Source organism: Aquarana catesbeiana, linkage group LG03, assembly GCF_042186555.1.
Source record: "Aquarana catesbeiana isolate 2022-GZ linkage group LG03, ASM4218655v1, whole genome shotgun sequence".
Taxonomy (NCBI): Eukaryota; Metazoa; Chordata; class Amphibia; order Anura; family Ranidae; genus Aquarana; species Aquarana catesbeiana.
In genome coordinates this window covers 547,801,869-547,820,293 of record NC_133326.1, presented here as the reverse complement: position 1 = coordinate 547,820,293, position 18,425 = coordinate 547,801,869, and the positions used below count along the sequence as shown (strand labels likewise).

Below are 18,425 nucleotides of genomic sequence, written 5' to 3'. Positions count from 1 at the left end.
AGTGGGTGCAAATACCTGTCTTAGACAGGTATCTGCACCCCCCTCCCCCCTGAAAGGTGCCAAATGTGACACCGGAGGGGGGGAGGGTTCCGAAAAGCGGAAGTTCCATTTTTGTGTGGAACTCCGCTTTAATAAAGATTTAAGAAATTCAAGCTACACATAGTTTTACCCCCCCATTTACTGCCCCCCTGAAAAGCAATCTGTGATGGAATACTCTTCAGAGAATTTTGAGAGGAGGTCTGCATGCATTCAGGAGGCAATACTGTCACTGCCTAATACCTGTTTTTCGACGGCTGTTGGGATTTTGCATTGTGGGAACCCGAGCAAATGTAAGCCAAGCGTTTGTCCGGTCTCCAGCGGCAGAAGCTCTGCAGAGAACACAGCCGACAATGGCTGTGAAATGAATGGAGAGTTATTATGGGGCTTCTGTTGTCGGCTGCCTCCTCTGCACCTGCCTCCATTGCGAAGCCGCACCTGACAGCTCAACGTGGGATGGGGTCGGATCTACTTCAAAAAGGTATGTATACTGATTTCTTCTTTACAGGGTTAGTGTTAGATCGTGGATATCTGTAGATGCAGGGATTTTAGTGTTAGGGTGGACGTCTACTTCTACACAATCCCAATTTGACATCCATGCAAGTGCTGGTATGTACAAACCCACACGGCGGTCAAATTGGGAGCAGTGGCTGTGGCCATGCAGCCGCTGTGTCCCAGTTGACATGAATGGGACTGCCTGTGCATGGAATGCACAGAACACCTTTGCACCCCCATGTGGGCAAACACGGCCCTAGCATAGTGTATGCTTAAGTACATATGTGCAAACAAGGTTAGAGCGACAATGCTCACTCACCCACCTAATGGGAGTGTTGATTGCCACTTTAAGCAAGCTGCTAGCAGGCTTCAGCAAGCTTTCAACAAGCTTCAAGTAGTGCTGAAGCCTGCTAGCAGCTTGCTTAAAAGGCAGACAGCACTCCCATTAGGATCTGTGTAAAACATTTACAAACTGGAGTTGAATGATACTTTAAAAGCTTCAACAAAGCTTACTGAAAGCTCTGCAAATGCTTTGTCAAAGCTTGCCATTCACACTGCTCTTATACAAGCTAAAGCTCATGTGAAACAGGCCATAGGGAGTTAATATGAAAAGTTCTGTGTTAGGTTTTCACACTTTAGGTATAGCAGTTGAAAAGTTTTAAAAAAATCTTGCAAAAACTCTGCAATTTGAACATAATCTGTATGTACTTTTTAATAGAAAAAAAAATATTTTTATAGTTTGTAATTTCAGCAAATACAAAGCATTTTATATTCCACATTTGCTGGCAGTCCCCAGTAACAGAAGAGCCACAATATTTAAGTAGCCGCTTGTGAAGCGTAAAATAAAATGAAAGTTTATTGGAAAAACAGCTAAACAATTAATTCTACATTCATGTCGCACTTGGCTTGATTGGCAAAACACTTGAACACATTTTGTGTAAGGAACCTCTTCCCGTTCCATAATTTCCTGTATAGTAGAAATGCTCTTTAAGAATAATGCCAAAATATTTTACTGTATTGTGAGCTAATTGCAGCTGCAGTATCTGCTTTACATTAAAATCTTAAAGTATTTTGCATATTAAAGCTTAACATTATTCACACTATGGAAAATAAGCATCTCGTGTTAAATATTTAGCAGTTTATGTTGATGTTCAAGACACACCATGGTAGCTGCCAGTAGCAAGAATTAAAACATTTCTAGGAAATCTGACTTTTTATATGGCACAAAACGGCAATATATTACATCTTACTGTTTGCTACTGGCAACATAATACTTGATACCATTAAGATGAACTTCAAGTACATAGTTATAAAAAAAATGAAAGCAATTATTATATATTTGTTACTAATTATTATTTTAATAAAGCTAGTATAAGTATGTGAATTGGTCATTATAGACTCTCTTTATAATTCCTTGCACAGTAAAAACTCAAAAATGATAGAGTGCCAGGACTAATATATATATATAAAATGTTTCTTTTTTTTTTTTGTAATTTAACTGGAGTTCCGCTTCAACCCCACTGGGTAACACAAAAAAGGAGAAGATAAACTGGAGCAGTATAATTTTATACAAGGAACCTCAACAATATACATTTATATCACCATATAAATGACTATCTTTAGCTATGTACACGATAACATGATATACAAATGACAAAAATTAAATCTCTTTAAAAAATACAAACAATTTTTCCAGTGACGGGGATCCACATTGTCTTCCACTAAAAGGGGAACTAGGGAGGGAGAGCCCTTCAGCAATGCTGATTTTAAGGCATCATTGATATCAGTAGCAGACAAGTATTGCAGACAAAAACATAGTTTAAGCGCCCCTTCACACTGGGGCGGTTTGCAGGCACTATTGCGCTAATAGCGCCTGCAAACCGACCCGAAAGTGCCGCTGCTTTGTCTCCAGTGTGCAAGCCCCTGGGGCTTGCACACTGGAGCGGTGCGCTAGCAGGATGGGAAAAAAAGTCCTGCTAGCAGCATCTTCGGAGCGGTGAAGGAGCGCTCCTTCACCGCTCCTGCCCATTGAAATCAATGGGACAGCGCGGCTATACCACCGCCAAAGTGCCTCTGCAGAGGCGCTTTGCGGTGGATTTTTACCCTTTCTCGGCCGCTAGCGGGGGGTAAAACCGCCCCGCTAGCGGCCGAATACCGACAGTAAAGCGCCGCTTACAATAGCGGCGCTTTACCGCAGACGCCGCCCCCGCCCCAGTGTGAAAGGGCCCTTAGGGCAATTATACGAGAAAGGGATGGGATACTGATCACTGGGCAATGATTCTGTGACAAAAGATATTTAATCAAGTTGAACTTTCCATGAACATTACATTTGTTCCAGAGGAAGGGAAAAAGAAGGGAAAAATATTCTTTATAAAAATATATATACTGCAATCAGCATCAGGTATAAAGTAACCTGAGGTTACAACCTAGCGTCAGGTGTGTTATAACAATTCCTGTGAAACAAAGTGCAAATTCACAGCTGCTAAGCATTGATCACAATCCCATATTCTGTGAAAACATATATACAAAGAACAAAAAAAATGCAGCACTGTGTGATACTGAACCTTACAAATGGATAGAAAGTGCCATAAACAACGAAAATCAATATTGCTAAAAAATGGAACTATGAACATAAAAAAATTAAAAAATAGTGACTCTAGTGACGATAATCCTGATCAGAAGAGGGTGACTTCACACACGTGCTCCCCCCCCCCGTAGGGTTGCCACCTCATCCTTTTAAACCCAAACACATATGAATTACACAGGTTCCAAGACTAATTTAGTGCAGATAAGGCACCAAGTGAGTTTAAAGCGGTTGTATACCTATTTTTTAAACTTTTACCTGCAGGTATGCCTATAATAAGGCTTACCTGTAGGTAAAAAAAATATCTCCTAAATCTGTACGGTTTAGGAGATATTCCCCTCGCAATGAGCCACTGACTGCAGCGGCGCATGCGCACAGGGGATTCTCGGCTGAAAGCCCGGCAGCCGCCAGACTTTGCCGGAAAAAAGTCTCCCGCGCACACGCACAGGAGTGACGACATTGCGGCTCCGGCCACTCACAGCGCCGGAGCCACGATACCTGGAAGACACGCAGAGGGGAAATGTCAGCTCCCTCGGCATGGACCGGGTGAGATGCCGGTGCCTCGTTCTAAGGTAAGTATCTCATAATGAGCTAGTATGCGGTGCATACTAGCTCATTATGCCTTTTCCCTTACAGGTGTAGGGAAAAAAAAAAAAAGTCAGCGGGTTTACTACCGCTTTAATTACCACCTTAATCAGCCACAGAATCTGTGTAATCAATATGTGTTCAGGTTTAAAGGGATGAGGTTGCAACTCTACCACCCCAGTGTCTTTCACTATGAGCTTGCTTGTTACACAAAAAAATAAATAAATTATGTTCATAGTTACATTTTTTAGCAATATTGATTTTCCTTGTTTATGGCACTATCTATCCATTTGTAAGGTTCAGTATCATGCAGCGCTGCATTTTTTTGTTTTTTGAAAAATATTCTTTGCTTATCCTATAATGCAAATTGGAATAATTCCCAGGTCACAACATTCTCATAATGTTCCTTATATAAGGAACTCTGGGTATATTTTCTGCCACTCTGAAATGGCATCTTTCAGTCTGAGGTACATAGTTAAATAGTTAGTCTGGTTGACAAAAGACACAAGTTCATCCAATAAAAGGGAAAAAAATACAATCCTATATACATAATCCTATACTCAAAGTGGATCCAAAGGAAGGTAAAAAAAAAAAAAAACCCAATAAAGCATGATTCAATTTGCTTCAGCAGGGGAAAAATTCCTTTCTGATCCCCCAAGAGGCAATCATATATTCCCTGGATCAACTTTATCTATAAATGTTAGGCTACTTTCACACTGGGGTGTGCGCCGGTGGTAAAGCGGTGCTATATATTTAGCGCCGGCGGTAAAGCAGCGCTATACCGTTGTTTTAGCGGCGATATTCGGCCGCTAGCGGGACGGTTTAAAAAGGATTAAAACCGTTCGCAAAGCGCCGCTGCAGCATCGCTTTGCTGGCGGGTTTGCAGTGCTGCCCCATTGTTTTCAATGGGAAGGGGCGCTTTAGGAGTGGTGTATACACCGCTCATATAGCTCTGCAAAGATGCGGCTTGCAGGACTTTTTTGACCATCCTGCAAGCGCACCGCTCCAGTGTGAAAGCCCTCGGGGCTTTCACATTGGAGTGAATCGAGCGGCTCTTTCAGGGTGCTTTGCAAGCGCTATTTTTAGCACTATAGCGCCTGCAGAGCGCCTCAGTGTGAAAGTAGCCTTAGTATCCAGTTATATTATGTGTATCTAGGAAAGAAACCAGGGCTTTTAAAAAAACAATCTACTGAGCTGGCCAGAACCAGCTCTTGAGGGAGTCTATTCCACATTTTCACGGCTCTTACTGTAAAGAAGCCTTCAATAATAGATGTATTATCATAATTTTTACCCCTTTATAGTGTGTCTAAACCCAAAAACAAACATTGCAGTATACCAGTCCTTGTGGCTGACTGAATACATTTTCTTCTTTCTTTTTCACAGTGATTTTGCACACTAACACACTACTTGTAAAAGAGTGACAACATGCACTCCTCCACAAGAGGGAGCCATGCTTGCCAACAGGCTGGATTACAAATATGTCTGTGTCTTTTTTCATGTCCATTACATGCTGGGTGATGGAATTAGTAGTTAGAGAAGAAAGATAAGATTTTTTTTGCTTTCATTGCAGTTCTCGGGAAGTGACATTTCTGTCAGGATCACCAAGTAATTTATGTATTTGTTAAAAATGTTTTTAAGCCTGAGAAAGAAAAACGAATGCAGCCACCACATCTACGAACTGGAAAACAGCAATATATAACATTTTGGTTCTTGGGTTTAGGTATCTTTAATTCCTGTTCAGCTTAGTGATGGCTTTACATCCTTCAATGTAAAATGGCCATACAGCACAGAGAACACTAAAGGAACCTGATAAACTACTAGCGGAACAAGGAAAAAAAATAATTTGCAGGATGTTATCACTAGTAGTTACATATTTTCCTTCTTTGGTATAGTCAGGATAGGGACATAAAAAAAAAAAAAACATTTTAAATTATAAGTCAGGTAAAGAGGGGATGTTGCCTATAAATATATTATAGCACTGAATCCAGCCAACAGGTGGAACTTTTATTTGTTTTTCACTTTTTTTTTCTTTTGCCGTTCTTTACAGATCTTAACAGCTCAAGTTGCTCTGGGAATATTTTGTTGTGTATTAAAGAGAAAATGTTATACTTACATGGCAGTATTTTTCCTTTCCTAATGCATAAGCATAACAGCATATACATATGGGTAGGCTCCGCCCCCCGTCCAATTCCAGGACCGGTTATACTATATAAATAAGTCGCCTCCCACCAGGCAGCATTCTCATAACTTCAAAATATGTGAACCTCTGCGCTACTAAAAAATGTATACTGGGTGTAGTGCTGCAAAATCTAATGGTATACACAAATCAACCAATTCTCGTAACTTATCATCACTGTAAAGCCCTTAGGGAGGGACCTATATGCTGTCATGCTTATGCATTAGGAAAGGAAAATTACCATCAGGTAAGTATAAAATTCTCCATTTTCCTGACACAAGCATGACAGCATATACGTATTTGATGTAACAAGCACCAAAAGAAAAGGGTGGCTAACGCTGAAGTGTTTGAGTCGAGGATTAGATCTATCCCACACTAACGACTGAAATATATTGTAGCTAAGGCTGCTGGGTCCACTTTCAAATGGGCCCCAAACGTGTTGAGTGTAGACCAGATCGCAGTTTACATATTAATTCTGGAGGTACTTCCTTGAGTTCTGTCTATGGATGGGCAATCCATCTGGTAAAGCAGTCTCTGTACTCAATTGATGGATTTGTCCTAGCCCTCTAAGCCCCTTCACTAACTTGATCCATACCACTGCGATTTTCTTTAATGGACAGTGTTTGTCCTCTTCTGATGCTGCTAGGCCTGAAGAGCCCATTTTTGCCCTTTGAAGAAGGGCCACTTCCACGTGTCTCTTTAACCTTGAATCTATTTCAGGTGCTTATGGTACTTCAGACACTCTACTTTGAAAATGCCTGAAGGATAATGTCCTAACCCAGATGCAAAAATGCAGACCTCTGTATCGTGCTGAGGAAGAGACTAGAGCCATTCTACCTGATAGTGGCAGCAACAAGGTAGTTTACGACTTGACGCTTGGATATCTGAGATCCTTCTTCTAGACTTATTAGCCATCCGAAATACTGCTTCAGTGTTACTGGCCATATTTAGGAAGCCTTATCCAGCTGAATGGAGGGTGAGACAACGTGTCCCTCCCTATTTGGTATACCCAAGGGGAAAGAACAATCTGCACAGGTCTTTCGGAATTGGTTTACCAAGATATGCAACAGTTACTGGATCCCGGAGAGTGAGGACATGACCAAGCCTCATCTACCCTTTAATCCTATATCTAGGCTTTAACCACTTAAGGACTGGAATATTTTCCCCCTTAAAGTGGATGCAAACCCAATGTCATCCTTTCTAAACTACTGCCATAGGGGTTATCTATAAGGATATACATGCCTTCTGCATGTACTGCATGTATCTTTACCTGTCAAATGTCTCCCCTCTCTCTATTATGAGATCCGAAAAACTGCATATTCTGTGGGTGGGTCTGTTGTCTGGAGCTCGGTGGGTGGAGTCGTGATGTCAGTAGACTCCCCGCCCACCTCTACACTCCCCTTGTCAATATGCATTTTCTCCTGCGTATTTCTTACACTGAAATTCTGCTATGATCTCTAACATCCAGTGAAAAGGCAGGAAAGTAACCACATGACTTCAGCATGCCAAATCATGCTGAGGTGTGGAATAGCCAATCCTTGCAGAGTTGCTGAAGAAAGGAGTGGGGGAGGGAATTAAAAGAAAATGCATGTCTTAAGCTAGTGCACGAGATATGTAAATCACCTGTCACTCACAGCAAGGGGGAGGATTTGACAAAGTTTTTCTCTGTTTGTCAAGTTTTATCTCACTGAACAATAAAAGAGGATTGCTCAGAGCTGGATTAACTCTTTGTGGCAAGACTGGGCTCAAATGATAGGAAATCTTATACTCTACATTATGACATAAAAAAAAAAAAAAAAATTTCGGGTTTACATCCACTTTAATGACCAGGCCATTTTTTGTTGTACCCAAACAAAATTGACGTCCTTTTTTTCCACAAATAGAGCTTTCTTTTGATGGTATTTGATCACCTTTGCGGTTTTTATTTTTTGCACTATAAACAAAAAAAGGCCGACAGTTTTGGAAAAAAAAAACAATATTTTTTACTTTTTGCTATAATAAATATAAAAAAAAAAGAAATGAAAAAAACATTTCTTCATCAGTTTAGGCCAATATGTATTCTTCTACATATTTTTGGTAAAAAAAATTGCAATAAGTGTATATTGATTGGTTTACGCAAAAGATATAGCGTCTACAAAATAGGGGATAGATTTATGGCATAAATGTTTTTTTTACTAGTAATGGCAGTGACCAGTGATTTTTAGTGGGACTGCGACATTGCAGCGCACAGATCGGACACTTTTGACACTCTTTTGGGACCATTGACATTTATACACTGGCAGGGAAGGGGTTAACACTAGTGGTGATCAAGGGGTTAAATGTGTTCCCTGGAAGGTGTTTCTAACTGTGGGGGGAGTGGACTGACTGGGAGTACAGAGAGATCGCTGTTCCTAATCACTAGGAACAAACAATCACTCTGTACTCCCCTGACGTAACGGGGTTCTGTTTGTTTACATTGACAGATCCCCATTCTGGCTCTCTGTGGAGCGATCGCGAGTGACCGGCGAACATTGCAGTCGCCAGCCACGCGCATCAGTCCCCCCCTGCCGTGCAACGGGCGCACACCTGCTATAGCTGTAAAACGGACCAACTTACAGCTACAGCAATTTGCGGGAACGAGTCGACCTGCCACAGTATAATCATGGCGGCTGGTCGGCAAGTGGTTAAGAAGTAGTTTAACCAGCTGAGCAGTGAGGAAAAAAAGGAGAATTCTGTCTGGTGGGAGGCAGCTTATTTATATAGTATAACCGGTCCTGGAATTGGGCGGGGGCGGAGCCTACCCATACATATATGCTGTCATGCTTGTGTCAGGAAAATATGTATTTAAATACTATATTATTTAAATATTTACTTGCAAAGCAAATATTCTAATGTGCTGCCACTTAGCATTGTTATAGTTATTGTATGTCATAAAATGTGTAGCTTTAAAATAGATTTAATTGCTAACTAGGCATGGATGCAGTGGTTGTCAAATGTAATTGTTTTTGAGATACAATTAGATTGTTTTTGACATCATTCATATTCCTAGAAAACAAAAAAATGGTAAATGTAAAAACAATATTTTAAAGGTATATTTTTTAATACTGTTGTCTGTATATTTGATGACATCTTGGAGGCAAAACATGTTGCATCTAACTTGAACGTTGTTTTTGCATTCTGGTGGGATGTTCCTCTTAATGCCAGTCTATAAAACAGCAGATATTGAATACAATTATGGCACTCCTTACCTCATTGTGCACCATTCAGGAGTGATAATTATGAAATGTAAAACAGTATTGAAAAAAAACTAAGTCTTCCCTCCTCCATTTCCTTCTCTGTGTTGTCTAATATCCCAGAATTCTTCTGTCCCTACTTCTTTCATAGTTCACTCCACTCCTGTTAGTGAGCCCTTTTTTGGTCCGGTGTTGTGTAAAGTGGTTTCCTTTAGGGAAGAAAAGAAAGCACTCTGTATTCCAGAAGCTTTACGGTATGTCAAATAATGGGTCTCTGATCAATTGTAAGCCTTCACCTCCTACTGGCTGTTGCACCAGGTTTCACTGGCTAAAATTTCAATAAACATGTTCCAGTTCTTCTGCCACATTTCCATGAGCTTATCCTTCCCTTCTGCGGACAATGAGCTGTAGCTGTATACAGGACACAAACAGTAAAAACAGATTTTAGTGTGATTACAAACTACTTTCTGCTGAAAATAGAGATCAGCTACAGGCAATGGGTACAATTTTCTCCAAATCTTTAAAGAGGAAGTGCAATCCGCTCACATAATTTGTAATAAAAACATCTTTGCCATTCTGAAGCTTCCCTCCAACCACTTAGCATATTATTTTATATATACTGTGATTCTGTACTTGCCAAATATGCTGCAGAAACCTCCCCCTGCTAAGTCTGGCTGCAGCCATTTTAACTGTGGGCAGCTGAAGCTGCTGCCTGTTCCACTTCCTGGATTTACATAGACACACCGAGGCACACCTCCAGCTCTGCAGCTCTCATTGGCCCTCTTATGACTCATCCCCCTCCCTTCCTGGCAAACTCTCACGAGAGTTAGAGAGAGAGCTGTACATGATGTCATACGCCTAGGGCAGTTATGGCGAACCTTGGCTCCCCAGATGTTTTGGAACTACATTTCCCATGATTCTCCAGTACACTGCAGAGTGCATGAGCATCATGGGAAATGTAGTTCCAAAACATCTGGGGTGCCAAGGTTCACCATCACTTGCCTAGGCTAATGACCACACAAGAAAAAGTAAGTGGGCTGTATAAGGTATTTACTGGCAGAAAAAAAAGTTTTACTATCCAAAGTTCAAAAAACAAGGGCAGAAGATTTAATAGATGGAAAGATGAAAAAATGAATGAAGGTTCGCTTTAAGATCAGAGGGCACAAATCATGAATTCTCATTAAAGTTTATAACTAAAGATAACATTTTTTTTTAGATTTTGTTAGAGTGGAGAGGGATTAGAACACCTGCCAGTTTTTTTTGCTGTCTTTCCCCTCAATTCACCCTCTCTATTTGTCCTATTTACTGTGATAATTGAAAGTGAAAGTAAAAACCCTATGAGACAAATACCAACTCCCAAATTCAGAATTTTTTCATTATGTTAAAATTGTACATTTCTTGAAGTCCATACAGGGTGCATCTGATATTACCACTTCTACCTCACTGGAGTATTTGTGCAGATCCTTCGATGAGCATTTATAACATACTAACTTCCAATTCAGAAAAACTGTTCTATACGACGAAGTGGGAACAAGACATATGTGAGACATTCGAAATAGATGAGTTGTCCAAAATGTCACAGTTTGCATTGAAATCCTACATAAATACCTAATTGATCGAATCGATCTAACTACAAGGTCTTGATGAGATGGTAGATGATTCTGGTGAGAATAGCTGCGTATGTCACAGGGGCCTCTTCCTCCTGTTTTCAAGGGTGCCGTATGGAATGCACAGTATTACACACATGATGTTCCTGTCCCAAAGTGAAACGCTTCTGGATCCGTATCTACAATTTCAATTATTCACTTACACAGGTGACTCTAATTACCGTATTTATCGGCATATAACACGCACCCCAAGTTTAGGAGGGAATTTTAAGGAGAAAAACTATTAGGAGGGAAGTTTAAGGAAAAAAAACGTACATTTAAATGCCCGTCAATGCAGCCTTATCAGTGTCCATCTGCAGCCTCGTCAGTGTCATTGCAGCCTTGTCATTGTAGCCTTGTCAGTGCAGCCTTGCCCCAATGTCCATTGCAGCCTTGCCCCAGTGCAGCCTTTCCCCGAGTGTCAATTGCAGCCTTGTCATTGCAGCCTTGCCCCAGTGCAGCCTTGCCCCAGTGTCCATTGCAGACTTGTCAGTGCAGCCTTGCCCCAGTGTCTATTGCAGCCTTGCCCCAGTGCAGCCTTGCCCCCAGTGTCCTTTGCAGCCTTGTCATTGCAGCCTTGGATGGATTTAAAATGGGTGCCGCCGAGATAGCAGGGACTGGGCGGAGCCGAGATACACATAGCCGAGTGTACTCGGCTCTTCTCAGCTCCGCTCACAGTCACGCCCAGTCCTGCCCTATGATGGACATAACACAGGTCCAATGGTGGGACTGGGCGTGACTGTGAGCGGAGCCAAGAAGAACCGAGTACACTCGGCTATGTGTATCTCGGCGGGATCGCTCCGCTCACAATCAGCGGAGATCGGCGGGGATCGGCGTATAACACGCACCCATGATTTTCCCCTGATTTTAAGGGGAAAAAGTGCATGTTATACGCCGATAAATACGGTAAATCACCACAGCAAGCTCTTTTGGGACACCCGGTTGATGGGACACCAAGACAGGCAGGGAAACTCATAACCTTTATTTTCACAACAGGATAGCAATAGCCAGGTTCTAGGGGACATCTACGATCCCTTTCGACTTGGTGAAAAACAAATTGTCATGGATCATGGTAAATGAAAACCTTTCGGCAATCCTACTAGACAAACAAACTATGTTTGATAAGATCTGGGAACCCTGGAATAAATACTTGTCTGACCCCTCGTGAATTGTCAGAGATCAGACAAGTTCATATTATGGAGTGCACTTCCTTCTTTGGTACTCTTTCCTCTTCTTCTTTTCTTTCTCTCCTCTCTTTCTTTTGGATTACCCCTTTCCTTATACTCTTCCTGCAGTGCTAAATCTATAGTAACAAGCACAGCATTGAAGGGGAAGATACAACACCCCGTTCAAAGGCTGAATTTATGGTCTGTATTTCTAGACCGCATTGATACCATAATGAATGGGAAAGAGGATACCATCCTCACGTTTATGCTATCATGGTTTTTCACCTCCCCCCATATAGTTTATGGAGGAGCGATAGGGAAACCAAAATATATTTATCGTTATTTCTAGGTTACAGGAATGTTACCCTGTTGTGTTTTTTCTTTTTTTCCTTTTTTTCTTATGTGGCTTGTTGAGTAATGAGCTGTAACAGATGTGCAGGTCAGAAGATGCTAAAATACTTTTCCTGAAATGTTTACTGTACTGTGATACAGATTTATGGAACGTTGTTAAATCTCTTAAATGTTTATTTGTCTTGAAAATTTCAATAAAACCATTGGAACAGAAAGTGAAAGTAAAAGAAAATCCCAACTTTTGGGTTATCCCCAGAAAAGTAATAGAAAGGAAACCTTCCAATGGAGACACCAGTTCTGGTGGCCTTGAGGTCCCCAATGGATTCTCTTAATTTGCAGGGATTCCTCTCAATTTCTGTTTTGGCTATGGGACAGTAAGTGAAGGGAAATCTCCCCAATGGGGCAGAGATGGCAAAAAATGAACAAACATGGGTTATAACCCTCTCTTACTCTATTAAAAAAAAAAAAAAATTGTCTATAGATCTACTTTAAATACTGTAAGAGCCTTGTCTGAACTTGACCAAGGCAAAACTTTTGAAAAGTTTTTGATGGGAGTGTATAATGCCGCGTACACACGGTCGGACTTTTCGTCTACAAAAGTCCAACGGACGCTGACGGACTAAAGCTGGCTGGTAATCCGATCGTGTGTGGGCTTCTCCGGACTTTCAACGGACTTTTTTAGCCTCAAATCCGACGGACTTTAGATTTGAAACATGCTTCAAATCTTTACGTCGTAACTACGACGGACCCCGAAATCCGCTCGTCTGTGTGCTAGTCCGACCGACAAAAACCCACGCTAGGGCAGCTATTGGCTACTGGCTATGAACTTCCTTATTTTAGTCCGTTGTACGTCAACACGTACGAATCCGTCGGACTTTTGTGTGGTCGTGTGTAGGCAAGTCCGTTCGTTAGAAAGTCTGCCGCAAGTCCGCCGAAAGTCCGCCGGAAGTCTGTCGGACAGGCTGTCGGACTTTTGTAGCTGAAAAGTCCGACCGTGTGTACGCGGCATAAGGGTTAGAAGCTCTTTTGACTTCTTTTATTGTCAAATGTGTTGTCAAATTGGGAAATTTCCTCTAATTTGCATGTGGTCACCAAGTGAGGGGTGTCTCCCTAGTGAAGACACAGACAGCAGTAAAAAACCCAAAAGAGTTTCTAACCCTTTTGCACTCTATCCAAAACTAGGTATTCTCTGCAATTCCAGTTTATCAGATCATTCTATCCAGCACTAGAGACCACTTCTCTATCTCAACAATGGGTGATAGTTCTGTCGCACTGTTCATCTGTGGGACCTTTTGCATGGTGATGGGCTTATCAGCAATCAGCATAGCCTTCAGCATTGGGAAGTAGCAATGTCCACTGCTGTGCGGAAGACTTAGATGAGTCATGTGAAGTTGGATCTGAGATGTTGCCTTAAATGAAAACCCGTCCTTCCTATAACTACTAATAAAGACTAGACATTGCCAAATGCCAATTGTTGGCACTTGAGAATTTATCCTTAGAATATACTGGGAGTCCTGAAACATGAGGGCATCATAAGTATGTAGCTTCCAGGTTTTAGAAATATTGTTGTCAGAAAGCCCCTAGTCCATCTCGAAATGTGCTTCATGGGGTCTCTCAGTAGGTTGTTGAAACCCTTCAAGTTAAACGCATTGTGGAATGTGCTGTGTGTTTTCCTCAACATCAATTTTGTAAATCAGTAGCGAGTTATCCAACAAGGAAGCACTGATATAGCTTCTCGGCCTTTTGGCTGCGATCTTGTGAGGTAGCTCATAAAGGTCGGCGGAAGGAAATCTCTGGATCTCCTCTCTGTGGAATCCGGAGACTTTTGAGCTTATTGCTTAAAAATGGTGAGAAGGATACTACCCAAATCACTTAGACTGGTAGTTGGACCAGATAAAAGAAGGATATTTTCGGTGAAGAAAATTATTGAGGACTTTTTGCTGGAAGGTCTGGAATTGACGGTAAGTGATATCTATGCTTTGCAGGACTTTCCTGCGAAAGGAACTTATGATATATAATTTTATTCCGAGGATGCGTGTTTAAGAGCATATGAATTGTACCGTGAGAATAATGGCAGTGGCATATGGGAAGATGTGGAAATTGAGCCTTTATTTGATGCTGAGAAGAGAGATGTTGTGGTGCACCTTTACAATCTATTTCTGGAGCAAGAGATGGTAAGAATTTTCCTTTTAAAATTTTGTTCTTCTGTTGATGGTGGTGTTAAAGTTAGAAATTTGTATGGTAAGTACAGGAGTAAAAATTAAATTTAAAGTGAAATTTAATAGAGATGATAAAGGTGTATATACCATCCCCCCACCGTTTTTTTCTTTTCTTTTGTAGAACATGTTACCAATATGGCCATGAGAAAGAAGAATGTAAAGTACTGATGAGGTGCAGGCAGTGTGGTGCTGATAACCACATGGCTAGGGACTGTAAACAGGCCAGAAAGTGTGATCTGTGCGATCAGCCAGGTCATCTTGCAAGAGAATGTCCTGAAGAGGAAAAGGCAGGATGTAGAATATTCTCCTTTGCCGATGCAGTGAGAGGAGGCAGGTCACGGGGTCCCATGGTATCCCCAGAGGTACGGGCCACAGCCGAGGCATATGCAGCTAGAGCCGCGGCAAAGGAGAAGGCTCTCAAGCTTATCCTGAAATGTGGGGTTCGTAAGGAGGAGTTGTAGTTGGTACTGAGACCTTACCAGCGGCGTGTGTAATGGCTGCGTGTGAAGGAAAAGATGGTGCCAGGACGCTAAGGGTGGGCGTGGAAGTGGGCGTCGTGCTCCGGTGCTGAGAGTCTGACGAGCAGTGTGACGTGTTAGAAGCAGAAGAGTGATGGCGGAGGGGGCGTGGTGGAGGAGGGGATCATGCAATGGTTAGTTTAAAGGCAAACTTAGTGAGAGAACTAGAGCTAAAAAGGAATTTGGCGATGGAGGAAAAGAAAAAGAAATTGACAACAGGAGAAGGATCAGGTGTGGTGGTGATAGAGGTACTAGGAAATTTAGAAGAAATAAACAAGTAACAGCAGGTGTAGGTGATACTGAATGGGGAACGAGGATGGATTTGGAGGATAGTGCTTCCTTGCCTCTGGGACAGAGGGTCAAGGAAGATGATAAGGAGAGTGAAAGAAGTTCATATAAAAAAGCAAGAACAGAGAAGGATGCTTTGTTGGGGATGATTTCATCATAGGATGAGGGGGAGTACCCCGACTCTCCAATTGTGGCAGCAAGAAGAGGTAGAGTGGGAGAAGGGAAAGGTGGTGGGACAGAGAAAATGACCTGATAATGAATTTTGGTATGAGACTATTTGTCTTACTGTTATTATGGCGGTGATAGAAGCACCCCTAAATGTCAGATCAATAGGCTCTTCAAGTAGAAGAGCAGTTATTTTACATTTTTTAGCAAAATTGAAATATGATTTAACTTGCGTATAAGAGTGCTGTATTAAATACCCTCCAGGGCAGGCGGAATAGAATGGGGAAACAATATGGTCACCAGCATGTGGTAATAAGAACAGTAGTGTAGGAATCCTAGTTAGAAATAATAGGATTAGGTTGTTGGAGCATAAAGTACTTGTTCCTGGTAGCCTAATGGGAATCTTTGAATTTGTAAACTTTAAGTTTAGAGTTTTTAATGTCTATGCACCAGCAGATAGACTGGCTCATATTGATTTTTTGCAAAACCTGCAAGTTTTCTTGGTTGGAAGGTTACCCACATTATTGGTAGATTATTTTAATACAATTAGGGAATCTACTGACAGAGTGGGAGGATGTGGTGAGGCTCTGGATGGCTCATCAGACCTTCTGAATAATTTGGTTAATGATTTAGGGTTTGTGGACATAGGTAAAGAGAAAGGCTCGGATAGGGATATTGTTACTTTCTTTTCGGAATCTGGAAGGTTTAAATCCAGGATAGATTTTAAATTTTGCTAAAAAAATCTGATATTTTAACATTTTGAAAAATTCCATGTTTTCTTTAGTGATCATTGGGGAATCCAAGCTAAATTTCCTTTAGAAAGTGGAGTTAAATTTGGCAGAGGGGTATGGAAATTAAACACCCTAATTTTGTAGGATGAAGAGGTAATGCGGGATTTTGAGGTACTATACAAGCATCTTGTGCAGAGAAAACAATGTTTCATGTGCCTGTTGGATTGGTGGGGTTGGGTGAAACAAAGGATAGGTGGATTATTTAGAGCAGGGATCTCAAACTGGTGGCCCTCCAGCTGTTGCGAAACTACAAGTCCCATGAGGCATTGCAAGGCTGATAGTTACAAGCATGACTCCCACAGGCAGAGGCATGATGGGACTTGTAGTTTTGCAACAGCTGGTGGGCCACCAGTTTGAGACCCCAGCTTTAGAGCATGGGGAAGGAGTAGGGCTAAAGATGGAAAGAAGTTATATGAAACTTTGGGTTTGAGATTGAGAACCCTACACCACTTTAAGGAAATAGGTATGGATGTGGAGGAAGAGCTTGGGTTGGTAATGAAGATCGGAGAAAGTGCATATGAGAGAAAGTGAAAGAGTTTTTCAGGCTAAGGTGCAACACATGCAAGAGGATGAAAAGTGCACCAGATATTTCTTCAAAAAAATGTGTGTAAGGAAAGAGGTTTTGAAATGCGTCAATACAGAGTGTGGCAAGGTAGAGGGAGTGGAAGTGGTAGAGGAGATGAAGTTGTTCTTTGAACAACGTTTTAAAGGATATGAAAGAGAGGATGGTGATGAAATGAAAACTTATTGTGAAGTATTGGATGGGAGGTTGGGAATAGTTTAGCAGGAGTGGTTAGAAAGAAAGGTGAATGATATAGGAATTAAAGAGGCATTTGTTGGAATGGCTAAGAATAAGACACCGGGAAGTGATGGACTTTCTGCTGAGTTTCATTCAGCGTTTTGGGAAATAATAGGATCTGACATTTGTGTTCTGGTGAGAACAATTTTCGAAATGAAAAAAATATCTGAATCCATGGGGGAAGGGGTAATTACCCTGATCTTTAAAAAAGGGGGATAGAGGAGATATGGAAAACTGGAGGCCGATAACACTTTTAAATGTCGATTATAAGGCTGTGGCCAAAATTGTGGCAAATAGACAGAGAGGTTCTGGGAAAAGTTATTGGATCGTGGCAGATGTGTGCCCTACCAGATAGATTATTAGACAACCTAATTTTGTTAAGAGACATGGTAGTATGCAAATAAGAACAAGAGACCATTGGTGGTGGAGTCTCTGGATCTCGAAAAGGCTTATGATCGAGTATCTCATGTTTTCGTGTTTAAAGTGGAGTTCCACCCACTTTTACAACTCTTCAGCATCCCTCACTAAACTGTGCACTGCAAACAAATTGGATATTTTTAATTTTTTTTTCTCAGCACCTACTGTATATTTGCTGTATTCATTTTTCACTTCCTCCTCCCTAGCCGTGGCTCATCGCATCATTTCCTGTTTGCAATGCCTTCTAGGAAGGGGTGGCAACTTCCTCTGACACTGCCGTTGCTATGGAAACCTGACCTAAAACCTATTACACTGCTTGTGCTGCACTGAGCATGTGCGAGATCTGCAAGATTGAGATCCAGGAAGAAATACAGTCTGGCTTCAGATGCCCACACTTAAGATGGCCACGGCCTGCTGTAAGTTTATAAAATAACAAACTACTGCTATAAACGAACAAAACAGACCTTAGTTTACAGACTAACTTTACTAGAATACATTAAGCTTGTGTATTATATGGGTAATTTTATTTAAAAAGTATAATTTTGGTCGGAACACCACTTTAATGTCATGAGGAGATTAGGTGTTCCCAAAAGTCTATTAGAAGTTGTGGAAGGATTTTATCGTGGGATTAGAAACTGAGTTTTGGTAAATGGAAACTTGACTGACCCGTTTCGAGCAGGAGTGAGGCAGGGATGCCCTTTATCACCCTTGCCCTTTGTTTGTGTCATTGAACCCCTACTTATGAATATACAAAAGGATAAGATATGTTAAGGCTTTGTTATACCGGGTGGAGGAGGACAAATGGTAAAATCCATGGCTTACATGGACGATGTGATTGTGATCATCACAGAGGGAAGTAAATAGGATTGGTTTAGTGACAGAGATCTACTGTATGGTTTCCAAAATGAATATTAACTGGAAAAAAATTGTCTATGTAATCTTGGTGTAGAGGTGCAAATCTGAAAAGATAACCTGGA

General features: G+C 41.4%; 1 protein-coding gene across 7 annotated transcripts in view; it reads right to left on the bottom strand.

Annotated features, from left to right (window-relative positions):
* Window positions 1-1,217: 1,217 nt before the first annotated feature.
* ADA2 (adenosine deaminase 2) overlaps window positions 1,218-18,425 on the bottom strand; it is a 118,970-nt gene continuing 101,762 nt past the window's right edge. For 6 of the 7 annotated variants that reach the window (XM_073621569.1, XM_073621574.1, XM_073621567.1 and 3 more), the window contains exon 10: window positions 1,218-9,499. In XM_073621569.1, coding sequence (XP_073477670.1) covers window positions 9,388-9,499 — 112 coding nt within the window. In that variant the 3' untranslated portion in view covers window positions 1,218-9,387. The remainder of the gene's footprint in view (window positions 9,500-18,425) is intronic. The other variant, XM_073621573.1, reaches the window with a different exon arrangement.